Source organism: Thalassophryne amazonica, chromosome 18, assembly GCF_902500255.1.
Source record: "Thalassophryne amazonica chromosome 18, fThaAma1.1, whole genome shotgun sequence".
In the NCBI taxonomy this organism is placed as follows: Eukaryota; Metazoa; Chordata; class Actinopteri; order Batrachoidiformes; family Batrachoididae; genus Thalassophryne; species Thalassophryne amazonica.
This window is the reverse complement of record NC_047120.1, coordinates 35751002-35763715: the sequence shown is the minus strand read 5'-3', so window position 1 is coordinate 35763715 and position 12714 is coordinate 35751002. Positions and strand designations below refer to the sequence as shown.

The window sequence follows — 12714 nt, the reverse complement described above, 5'->3', positions numbered from 1 at the left end:
GTGACATTCACAACAGTAAAGTGTTATAATTTGTCTCCTTCCATTGTCCGTTTATTTACGCCCCCTGTTGTGGGTCCGTGTCACTACACTTTCCCAACAGGATATCTCGGCCAGCGTCATGGACTCCGAGGGGCGTCACCAGGCTGTTCAACAACCAATGGGAGAGCAGGGAGCGCAGGCATCTGCAGGAGGTGTGATTGGTGAGCTACAGCATATTCTCACCGCCTTTACGGCTCGAATGGATCAAATAGCCGAGCAAAACATCCTCCTGAACCGCAGGGTGGAGGCTCTCTCCACGCAAGTGGCGGCGAGCGCTCAGGGCGCTGCTGCAGCTCCTCCTCCTGTCGATCCTGTGCTAGATATTAATGTTCCAGTGGTGGTTCAACAACCCCTCCCACCATCCCCTGAAGCATACATAAGCCCTCCTGAGCCATACGGAGGTTGTGTGGAGACGTGCGCGGATTTTCTTATGCAGTGTTCGCTCGTCTTCGCACAACGTCCCGTCATGTACGCGTCAGACGCAAGCAAAAGAGCTTATGTGATCACTCTGCTTCGGGGAGAGGCACGCGCTTGGGCTACGGCGCTTTGGGAGCAAAATTCACGGCTCCTTCACACATACACTGGGTTTGTGAGGGAGTTCAGAACTGTGTTTGATCATCCTAACAGGGGAGAGACCGCTTCAACCGTGCTGCTGTCGATGAGACAGGGACGCCGGAGCGCAGCCGCTTATGCAGTCGACTTCCGCATCGCGGCTGCGAGGTCCGGCTGGAATAACGCTGCGCTCCGCGCCGCCTTTGTAAACGGACTGTCGTCAGTCCTAAAGGAACACCTAGTGGCCAAGGATGAACCGCGGGAATTAGATGGGCTTATTGATCTTGTTATACGGTTAGACAATCGGTTGGAGGAACGCCGTCGGGAACGAGACGAAGGACGTGGCCGGGCGCGCGCCGTCCCTCTTCCTTCCGGGTCCGAGAAAGGTCCGCCCTTCCCACGCTCCCTGGCCTCTACGTCCCGTGGGGCGACAGCTCCCCCTGCTGACGAAGCTATGGACACGAGCAGGGCCACATTTAGACCACCTAATAGACAGAGGAGGTTTCCACGCGGGGCGTGTTTTGTTTGTGGCTCAATGGCGCATCAATTGAGCGATTGCCCCGAACGGTTAAACACCAACGCCCGCCCCTAGAGACTGGGCTTAGGGTGGGCCAAAAAATTCACGTGGGACACACACATATTGCCGCACGACTCCCAGTTACAATCCTTAGTGGGGATTTAACCCTTCAGGCCCCAGCACTGGTAGACACAGGGTCAGAAGGGAATCTGTTAGACAGCAGATGGGCCAGGGAGGTAGGGCTCCCTCTGGTGGCGCTACCTACACCATTGCAGGTGCGAGCACTAGATGGCACCCTACTCCCTTTAATCACACACAAGACACCACCAGTAACTCTGGTAGTGTCAGGGAATCATAGGGAGGAGATTGAGTTTTTTGTGACTCCTTCTACCTCCCATGTGATTCTGGGGTTCCCCTGGATGATGAAACACAATCCCCGGATTGATTGGCCGTCCGGGGTGGTGGTACAGTGGAGCGAAACCTGCCATCGGATGTGTTTGGGATCCTCGGTTCCTCCCGGTTCCCAGGCTAAGGAGCAGGTCCAAGTTCCCCCCAATCTGTCAGCGGTGCCGGTTGAGTACCACGATCTTGCTGACGTTTTTAGCAAGGATCGGGCACTCACTCTTCCCCCGCACCGTCCATATGATTGTGCCATCGATTTGTTGCCAGGCGTGGAGTTCCCGTCCAGCAGGCTGTACAACCTCTCCCGACCTGAGCGCGAATCAATGGAGACCTACATCCGGGACTCCTTAGCTGCCGGGCTGATCCGTAACTCCACCTCTCCGATGGGAGCAGGTTTCTTTTTTGTGGGAAAAAAAGATGGCGGTCTTCGTCCATGCATTGATTATTGGGGGCTGAACGAGATCACGGTTCGCAACCGATACCCGTTGCCTTTGTTGGATTCAGTGTTCACCCCCCTGCATGGAGCCAAAATCTTCACAAAGTTGGATCTTAGGAATGCATACCACCTAGTTCGGATCCGGAAGGGAGACGAATGGAAGACGGCATTTAACACCCCGTTAGGTCATTTTGAGTACCTGGTCATGCTGTTCGGCCTCACTAACGCCCCCGCGACGTTCCAAGCTTTGGTTAATGACGTCTTGCGGGACGTCCTGCACCGATTCGTCTTCGTATATCTGGATGATATACTCATCTTTTCTCCGGACCCTGAGACCCATGTACGGCATGTACGTCAGGTCCTGCAGCGGTTGTTGGAGAACCGGTTGTTTGTGAAGGGCGAGAAGTGTGAGTTTCACCGCACTTCTTTGTCCTTCCTGGGGTTTATCATCTCCTCCAACTCCGTCGCCCCGGATCCGGCCAAGGTCGCAGCGGTGAGAGACTGGCCCCAACCTGCAAGCCGTAGGAAGCTGCAATAGTTCCTCGGCTTTGCAAATTTCTACAGGAGGTTCATTAAGGGGTATAGTCAGGTAGTTAGCCCCCTGACGGCCCTGACCTCACCAAAAGTTCCCTTCACCTGGTCGGATCGGTGCGAAGCCGCGTTTAGGGAGTTGAAACGCCGGTTCTCGACTGCACCGGTCTTGGTGCAGCCCGATCCTGGTCGCCAGTTTGTGGTTGAAGTGGACGCCTCTGACTCAAGGATAGGAGCCGTGCTATCCCAGAGCGGAGAAACCAATAAGGTTCTTCACCCGTGTGCCTATTTTTCCCGCAGGTTGACCCCAGCAGAGCGGAACTATGACGTGGGCAATCGAGAGCTCCTTGCGGTGAAAGAGGCCCTTGAGGAGTGGAGACACCTGCTGGAGGGAGCGTCAGTGCCTTTCACGGTTTTCACTGACCACCGGAACCTGGAGTATATCAGGACCGCCAAGCGACTGAACCCCAGGCAAGCCCGCTGGTCACTGTTTTTCGGCCGTTTTGACTTCCGGATCACCTACCGCCCCGGGACCAAAAACCAAAGATCGGATGCCCTGTCCCGGGTGCATGAACAGGAAGTCAAGACCGAGCTGTCGGATCCACCGGAACCCATTCTCCCAGAGTCCACTATCGTGGCTGCTCTGACCTGGGACGTGGAGAAGACCGTCCGGGAGGCCCTGGCACGGAGCCCGGATCCCGGAACAGGGCCGAAGAACAGACTATACATCCCACCAGAAGCCAGAGCTGCCGTTCTGGACTTCTGTCACAGGTCCAAGCTCTCCTGCCACCCAGGGGTGCGTAGGACCGTGGCAGTAGTCCGGCAGCGCTTCTGGTGGGCGTCCCTGGAGACTGATGTCCGGGCTTACATCCAGGCCTGCACCACCTGCGCCAGGGGCAAGGCTGACTACCAGAAGGCACAGGGACTTCTACAGCCACTTCCTGTGCCTCACCGCCCCTGGTCCCACATCGGTCTGGATTTTGTCATGGGCCTCCCGCCGTCCCGGGGACACACCACCATACTCACGATAGTGGACCGTTTCTCCAAGGCGGCCCACTTCGTGGCCCTCCCGAAGCTCCCATCGGCCCAGGAGACGGCGGATCTCCTCGTCCACCATGTTGTCCGGCTGCATGGGATACCAACTGACATTGTCTCGGATCGCGGTCCCCAGTTCTCCTCGCAGGTGTGGAGAAGTTTCTGCCGGGAACTGGGGGCCACTGTAAGCCTCTCGTCTGGGTATCACCCGCAGACTAACGGACAGGTCGAACGGGCCAACCAGGAGTGGGAGCAGGCCCTCAGGTGCACGACCTCCGCACACCCGACGGCTTGGAGTGAACATCTGGCCTGGATCGAGTACGCTCATAACAGCCAGGTGTCCTCTGCCACCGGCCTCTCCCCGTTCGAGGTGTGTCTGGGGTACCAGCCCCCTTTGTTTCCTTTGGTGGAGGGAGAGGTCGGTGTGCCCTCGGTCCAGGCCCACCTGCGGAGATGCCGTCGGGTGTGGTGCACCGCCCGTTCGGCCTTGTTGAGGGCCCGGACGAGGGCTAAAGCCCATGCAGACCGTCGACGGTCCCCGGCCCCCACTTACCAGCCCGGGCAGGAGGTGTGGCTTTCCACCAAGGACATTCCACTCCAGGTCGAGTCCCCCAAGTTGAAAGACCGATTCATTGGACCCTTCCCCATCCTCAAGGTCCTCAGTCCTACCGCAGTGAGGCTCCAACTCCCGGCCTCACTGCGGATCCATCCGGTCTTTCATGTCTCCAGGATAAAACCGCATCACACCTCGCCCCTCTGTGCACCCGCTGCCTCCTGCCCGTATTATCGACGGGGAGCCGGCTTGGACAGTTCGCCGGCTCTTGGACGTCCGTCGAATGGGCCGGGGTTTCCAGTATTTGGTGGACTGGGAGGGGTATGGACCCGAAGAACGCTCCTGGGTGAAGAGGAGCTTCATCCTGGACCCGGCCCTCCTGGCCGATTTCTATCGTCGCCACCCGGACAAGCCTGGCCTGGCGCCCGTTGAGGGGGGGGTCCTGTTGTGTGGGCCGCTGAAGAGGAGGTACTGCTGGCCCACCACCAGAAGGCGCCCTGCCTGAAGTGCGGGCTTCAGGCACGAGAGGGCGCTGCTGCCTCAGGAACAAGCCGTGGTGACAGCTGTCACCCATCATCCGTGACAGCTGTCACTAATCATCACATCTGGTATAAAAGCAGGAAGACACCTCCACCAAACTGCCGAGATATCATCTTCATCTGGAGGTAATACTCTCAGCCTTTGTGATTTATAAATCTGTTATTGTGAGTGTTTGCAGGAGAACCGGTCGTTTTTGCGGAGGCTGTGCAAGACGGCGCTCCTTTTCATCTGAGACCACTGCAACGTGTTGAGTGAGAGGTGGAGGTGGCATTCCCACCATTGTTACTGGGTGTTCACACACCCACCCTTTGACTGTCTTTTGCTTTCTGCCAGCAGTACCAGATCTGACACGCCGGGAAGGTGGCCACCTGGGGACTCCGGGACTTGGCGGCTCCAGTATTCCTCGGGTTCAGGTGGCGGTGGAAATCGTGTGGTTCCGGTTCGTTTCCAGATGGGCGTCTCCTATCGTCGAGCCTGCCCACACGACACCTTTATTAATTGACTGTTGCACATTCTGAATCTGCTGTGTTTGGTTGTGACATTCACAACAGTAAAGTGTTATAATTTGTCTCCTTCCATTGTCCGTTCATTTACGCCCCCTGTTGTGGGTCCGTGTCACTACACTTTCCCAACAGTAACCAATTGGCAACTTTCTAATTCTACAGGGGAATGTGATAAATACCTCAAAATATTCCTCTTGATTTCAATGTTGCCGAGTTCATTTGCATGTCAACCTAGGAATTAGGTCCTTACCCATCCTCTCAGTATGTCTTGTCATGGCTGTACTCTAATGTACGCCTTCATTTCCATTTTCAAAACTCAGAAGATTTCAAAAGAAGTCCTCACATTATGCAACCTTCTAGCTTCAGGATACTGATGACTGTAACGGGTTTGTAACTGCAGAGAAACTGGGCCATGCGCTAATTTTGTCTGAGGTAGCCATACGAATGAGGTAGCATTGTCTTTGTCTTCTCACTTTGTCTTCTTCATTCCACCGTCTGTCTTATTGTTGACACTCCTTCTTATCTAGACCCTGCCGTCTCACAGTCTTCACAATATTCGCTCTGTTCTCACTTTCAATTTCTTTTCTGCCTTCCCCCTTCTCCCCACTGATCTTGGGCATTGCCTCTGTGGTCTGCTTAATCCTCCTTCCCTATGTCTTTGCCTCCAGCTTCTTCCTTCCCCCATCTCAACCCCGGCCCCTACAGACAGTGAAGGGGGTGCACAAGTGAGGATTCAGTAGAGTGGGTCTCTTCATTTCAGAATGAGTACCATAAGTAGGAAGAGGTGTGTAAACACATACCGAGGCTACTTTTAAGGGAAACTACTCAGACTCAATTTAGGCAACGGATAAGTGGTCAGAGCTGTCAATTTAATTTAACCAAGAAGCGAATTTGTGCACACTTTCATCGGTAAAAGATAAGTGGTGTTTTTCAACTTAATGGAAGGCTGGAGCACTTGGAAATTGTTGGTTCCGACGTGAGGCCATGGCTTGTTTGTATGTGAATGTGGCCGTCCATTTGCCGAATGGTTGTTACATAATTCAGAAGCCATTATTTTTGCACACTTCGACTGAGACAAAAGGACAGTAGCTCGAAATAGTAGAAGACAGAAAGTGAAGAGTGGTGTCTTGGGTATAGCTCCTCTAAAAGCAGCTTCTGAATATTTTTTTTAAACAATCGAGGGTTATTTATTTCTTCTTTAAAATGCCATTGTTATTTCATAGCCAGAGGCTGTTGTTGTACCTTCTGGCATGTTTGTTCATGATGACGTTTCAGAGCATTTATTTCTGTGGATAAATCAGCACACTGAAGGTATTACTGGTGTTTTTGAGCAATTTTTATGAGATCAGAGTTCAGGAAGGTATTGCCATTGCTCATTTTTGGTTCACTGAAGAGATTATATATTAATGCAGGTGGAGATGTCCGTCTCCTGGGATTGTACACAATCTTTGCTTCTGTCTGGGAGACAAGTATCAGCCAAACAGACTGGGAGAAAGGACTTTTTGCTCTCCGCAAGAGGCGGGGACTGATCGGTTGTCTGGCCAGGGTGGTTAGCATCCAGGGCCCGGCGGAGGAAGAGGGTTTTCATGGTGTTGTGGATGCGGCAACATGCGATACAAGTGCATGTACCCAGACTTGAGAAGGCATTGCTACCAGAACAGCCTAGATTCATAGCCAAGACGTCAACCATTCACCACATCATAGATCTGCAAGTCAACTACAAGCCTGAGTTTGACAGGGTTACTTTGCAGCCTGTGTTGATTTTGCCAACGCGTTTGACTTGACAATGGGACATCTTAGAGTTTGCAGGATCCCCGATACATTGCTGGACAACATGGTCATTCTATACACAGGCACTGTGAGGGTGGTGCATGGTAGAAACAAATGTATTTTTACCCTATGAACTCTCGAGTTCATCAAGAAAGTCTTCTGTGAAATGTGTCATAGCACCCCTATTCCACAGGGCGCTGTTCTACTCCAATTGCCCACAGTCCAAAATAGTGCAAAAACAGGATGAAACAGCTTAATCCACTTGCATCTTAACAGGCTTGCTTATAAAGTTAGAAAATTTGATCCTGATTTCAAAACTGGTGTCGATGATGGCCATAACCACTACGTATATCAGGTTTGACCATGATTGACAAAGATGGATCAAGAAGTTACTATGATTCCCCAGCCCCAACCAGTCCCAGCAGAAGACTGCCCCTCCCCGAGCCTGGTTCTGCTGGAGCTTTCTTCCTGTTAAAAGGGAGTTTTCCTTCCCACTGTCGCCAAGTGCTTGCTCATAGGGGGTCGTTTTGCCCGGTGGGGTTTTTCTGTAATTATTGTATGGCTTTTGCCTTACAATATAAAGCGCCTTGGGGCGACTGTTTGTTGTGATTTGGCGCTATATAAATAAAATTGATTTGATTTGATTTGATTCTTCAAAACGCACCCAGGTTTGCTATTCTGGATTAAACGGGAAGTAACTGTGCTCTGTGAAATAGTCCCATAAGCACTTATGAGCTCAAGTTTGATATTTGTTTCATATTTCATTTTAATAGTAACCATAGGCGTATCTTTAACCAATCCCTGAAATGCCCATTATAAATACCCTTTCTATGTAGGCACTGGGCCAAAATTTTGACATTGGCCTGTTACTTCAAGTTTTAGCCAACTTTTCTAATAAGTAAATAAATAAATAATGTAGTATCTAGCTGACCCTCAATCATTCTACCAAGTTTTGACCAAATTGGACCAAATGTCTTTGAGATATGTTGTTCACACACGCATGTACACACAGGGTAGAAAGCATAACTTTTGCATGCCCTACTGTGCGTGGGTGCATTAAGGTGTAGTCACAACAGATACTGTATTTTTAATCTTTAATGCTGAGCACTCTATATTGTAAATTGATATATCATTATTTTGCTACATTTTCCTTGATGAAATTTTGCTAAGCTCTTAGCACAGTACGCCTACTTTACCAATTTGTCACATGCACATTTTTCCCCATAAAATCGGAAAATCAGACAAACCCCCAACTTCTGTTCCTATATTTAAAAATCATGCTGATTTTTGAGGCGTTGAAAAGTCCAAATCATTAGTTTTCAACAGTCCACATGATCTCCAAGAACTTCCCACTAGACCTTTCTCCTCTCTTATTCTCGCCCTTCCTCCACATTCATTCCTTTCTTTGCATTCCCAGCCTCCAGAGGAATCACAAGACAGGGGCATTAGTAATTTCAGCAGGCTTGTCACATGCAACTTAATTCAAATAAGCGATGATAATTCCCCTTTTCTCTCCTTCCCTCACCCTTTTTTTTTGCAAACGCACCAACTAACCTGCGTGTTACCATGGAAATAGGAGTGCTGGGTGGCCTAGCTGGAGGATCCCCCCTGTCTCCATCTAACATTCTGGTCCGACCCATCCCCCTTATTCATATTACCCACCTGCGCCCAACATCTCATTCATGTTATTTACCATTTTCCATGAAAGGCAACCAGCGCTGCCTCACACTGCCCAAGCCCCCTCCCCATCCTCGTTATCTCACCTTGCCACCATCATTAACACATTTACATGGTGCTAAATTAATGTGAATTTGCATTTCTTTTTCCTGATTTTATGGGGCATTGGACAACACACCAGGAGAAGGTTGGACAGGTCAGCAGTGTCTTTGCGCCTTATTTATTTATTTTTTGTCAGCAGAGGCCTTCTACATGAAAGTCATGAAGCCATGAAATGGGACGAGACGATGCGCCGCGCCCCAACAGATGGCTCATATGAAGGAAGCAAAAAGTGTGGCGCCGTTTTTGGCAACAAATTATAAATGCAAAGAAGTCGAGGATCAAAAAGGAAGCAGCGAATGCAACAGAATGTCTCTAAATGTATTTGCATTAAAACAGAAGGAGTGCCTGAAATGATAGAGGATTGTGGGGGTTTTGGAGGATTTTGGAATTGTATGAGTATAGGAATGATTGATGTAAATCTTCCATATAAAAGAAAAAAACGTAGGACAGGTGACATCATAGCATGAGAACGTTGGCCCTGCACCAGAAAACACTCCAGACAAACTAAAACTAAAAAGGGGAGATGTGGGGGGCGGGGGGGGGGGTGATCTTGAATAAAGCCATCTGCTTACAGATGGATGCAAAATTCAATGGAAACGGTTTGGACAGTGTTGTTGCTATTTTTGTCACGATGCTCCGTCTCTCAGAGATGGTGGGATGGGGGTGTGTGCCGGAGGAGGAATGGGAGTGGGGAAGTAGATGTAGAATTGTATGAAGAGTAGTTGGGCTCTCTAGATGGAGATGCACAGTACTGGGAAGGAGGAGAAGGCTCTCCCATAATGCAGCAGTGCTTATTTCCAGGGCTGATGCAGAGAGTTAATTTTTTGTGTCTTATTCCGTCACTAATTACGGCATCTGAGGTTACTTTGAAATCATTTGTTAGGTGCCACAGAACATAATCCTTCCACAGAGAGCTATTTTCCACAGAACAATGGAAGAGGGGTTTTCTGTCTTAATATTACCTCTGGCAAAGTAATAATGGCTACCCATCGGACCTTAATGATGCCATTAAGCTGGAACATAAAAAAAAGGAGAAAGAAGTAAGTCCTGTATCAGCCCTTAGGCCCACTGGGGCTAGTGCTTATCTCAGATTTCCTTAGCGTAAAGTTGATGAGAATATTGACATCAGTCTGAAGCAGGTTACTTCCCCAACAGGTGTCAAAATCCGTGTCTGATACCTGGGTAATGGATCAAGTAGGAGATTTCCTGTTGGGGTGAAATATGGTGGGGACCTCGTGTACACTGTGGCTGCTACGGTAACCGTGAAGGCCCAATTACAACTGAGAACACGAGATGGCTAACGGGGCTCCAGTGAAACAAGAAGTCCTCAATGGTGGATCAGGCAGAGGAGATTATGGCTCCTTCCTTCCCCCCACCCAATGGATGTGAAGACGGATGAAGGCTGCAGCAGGTCCTCAGACTCCTATCAACTGGGATTTCCCAGCCATTGGACGAGGCTAAGGATCTGTCAAGGACCATGTGTTTGTCAGTGTGCAAAGACTTTCTCACGTTAAACAAACCTGCACACAGGTGTCTCGACATCAACCCTGGATGTAGATTTTCTCCGTGTCCTCCATCCCATCTGGGAATGGATCAAGAGCAGGTCTTCCTGACCACCTGAGGGATTGCCACGACAACTTCCCCAACCCTGCTCAGCACCATTTGTAGCTAGGTGGACTAAGATGGTTGTGAAGTGCTTGTCCGAAGACATAGGTAGTATGAAAGAGAATCAAACCCAAGTCCGTATCTCGGTAAGCTACCTGCTCTACAGGTCTGGAAGAATGACTTGGTGCCCCATTTTGATGCATCCAACACACTATAGAATCATCCTGGGTCCTGGATACCAAGCAATCAGGCAAACAACTGGGTCATCCCCACCTCCTGAAAGTAATCCTCAGTCTGCTGTAGCTAGGTGATACATGAATGTCCCCTTAAGCTTTGCGAGATGTTGTGTTCCTCAGCACTAAGGATGGGGAGGAGACTTGGGTGGTGAAAGGTGACTTTGGCTACAACGTGTGCTTTGTGGAAAATTGTAAGAGAGACAGCAATGTCAGGTGCTGGTGGTGAAGATTTCCTCAAAGGACAATGGCCAACAGGCAAGGTACAACCTTGAAAATTCTGTTCCAGAGCAAAACGCATCTCATTTGACTAAGTTTGTCCAAGCACGTTTTGACAAGCCACATTTGGGGGTTAGACACAACAATCTGTCCTCTTGGAAGCAATCATTCTGTACAAGGAAACCAATGGACAAGCCCAATACTCTTTGATATGAACAAAGATTAATTTCACAGAGACTTGTGACAACATCTGGGCGTCTTTGATAATAGGATTCTGTGAAAGTTTGTTTAGTACCATTAATAGTTTTGCATCCAATGAGCATTTATTTAAGGAGCTCTGGATGAGACCTATGACATGTCTCAGCTATGACATTAAAGCCATGTGAAGGGTTTTCCTGAGGATGAGTTGTTTCCCAGGTGGCTTGTTGCAGAGGACTCCAAGGGGGTGCCCACATAACACCTGGTTGCACCAGAAAGTTGGTTAGAGATAAGTATCGACCTCATGTGGGCCTCTGAGATTACCAGTTGGGTTTGACATCAATTCTGTGAAGAAATAATGTGAATAAAGCTCAGCACAGGCTGAAGTTTGAAATTAATACACCTAGTTCATTGATGTAACTGTGGAGCTGGGAGAGCTGACAAATTAGTTCATGAGATTGGTGTAGCTGCTGAAGTGTGAAGAAGGAAGACCCCCCGGCTTCCCATTGAGAGGTTCAATTACCTTGGCAGTGGTATTCATGTCTCCAGAGGCTCATTCCGTAAGGTCGAGAGATATCTGGGAAGAGCCTGTGGAGTCCAAAGGGTCATTACCCAGGGATCTATGGCAGTACAGACAGCTTTGCAGGTAGTTTTCAGATTCCTGGTGCTTTTGGTTGTACTGTGTAGTTCTGAGACCTGGACTCGAGCAACTGAACTGTGATTAGGTCTGGATTCTTGCACCATGGGTCTCCTTTGACAATCACAAAGTGGGGGACTGGAAACACAAGTCACCACTAAAAGTCAAAGCATGAATCTCAATAATGTCACAACAACTTTCAAGGTATCTCTGGGAAATAAAAGCATGTTGAGATGCACATGATAGTTTTGTAGGACTGCATTAGGTGGGAGAGGGAACCTTCGGCCTTAGTTCAGTTTTGTGACATGTGATTGTTGACTTCTTTGATTTTTCTCCCCCTGTAGTCTCTCATATTCCTGGGCTGCGTGGCAGCAGCAGGACTCGGCCTTAACCTGCTCTGTCTGGCCATCTACCTGAGCTGCCTCTGCTGCTGCCGAAAAGAGGAGGAGGAGGAGAGTAAGAAGCCCAACTCCTGCTGCGTCACGTGGTCAGCCGTCGCAGCTGGCCTCATCACCTGGTGAGAAAGTGGAGATGTAGACTCTGGCTTTTCTGATGTTTTTCTGTCTTTCTTGGTCTTTTTGTATTCCTCATTTTTCTCAAGGTGTTTTTACCATTAGGGATTGCCCACTACCACATTTTTATGTGAATGAATACTGATTACGAATATATGTACTTGAGTACTCGTCATCACTAAGTATTAATACTAAATAACTGAGTAGCTATACCTCTAGAAAACACAAGCACTACAATGTACTAGGATTTTCAACCCATTTTCTTCAGATACTGGCTGAAGAGGAAGCCTACATTCAGCAGGTAGTTGAGTGGATAAGGAGCTGACCTGCCAATACCGTGACCTGGGTTCAAATGTCACTACCTGATGTCGCGCTACCTGTCTATCAAGGCACTTAATCTACATTGTGTCAGTCCAACTAGCAGTAAATGTGTACTGGCCAGAGTGGCCTTCCATCTATCTGGAGTCGTAGACTCTCATCTTCCCGATAATGAATCCAGAGATGAGCACCAACAGGCCTCAGGGCCTATATAGGGCTTACTGCTCCTCCTCTGAAGGATATCAAATTTAGTTTCTCTCTGTCACATAGGTGGATCAGTGGGATAAAGAGTTACCAATATGTAGTTTTTGTTGGGGAAAGTGTAGTGACACGGA

General features: G+C 49.4%; 1 protein-coding gene across 2 annotated transcripts in view; it reads left to right on the top strand.

Moving 5' to 3' along the window:
- Positions 1–12714, top strand: part of ttyh2 (tweety family member 2) — a 182892-nt gene that overhangs the window by 32904 nt on the left and 137274 nt on the right. For both annotated transcript variants that reach the window (XM_034193845.1, XM_034193846.1), the window contains exon 2: positions 11894–12066. In XM_034193845.1, the coding sequence (XP_034049736.1) occupies positions 11894–12066 (173 nt within the window). The remainder of the gene's footprint in view (positions 1–11893; positions 12067–12714) is intronic.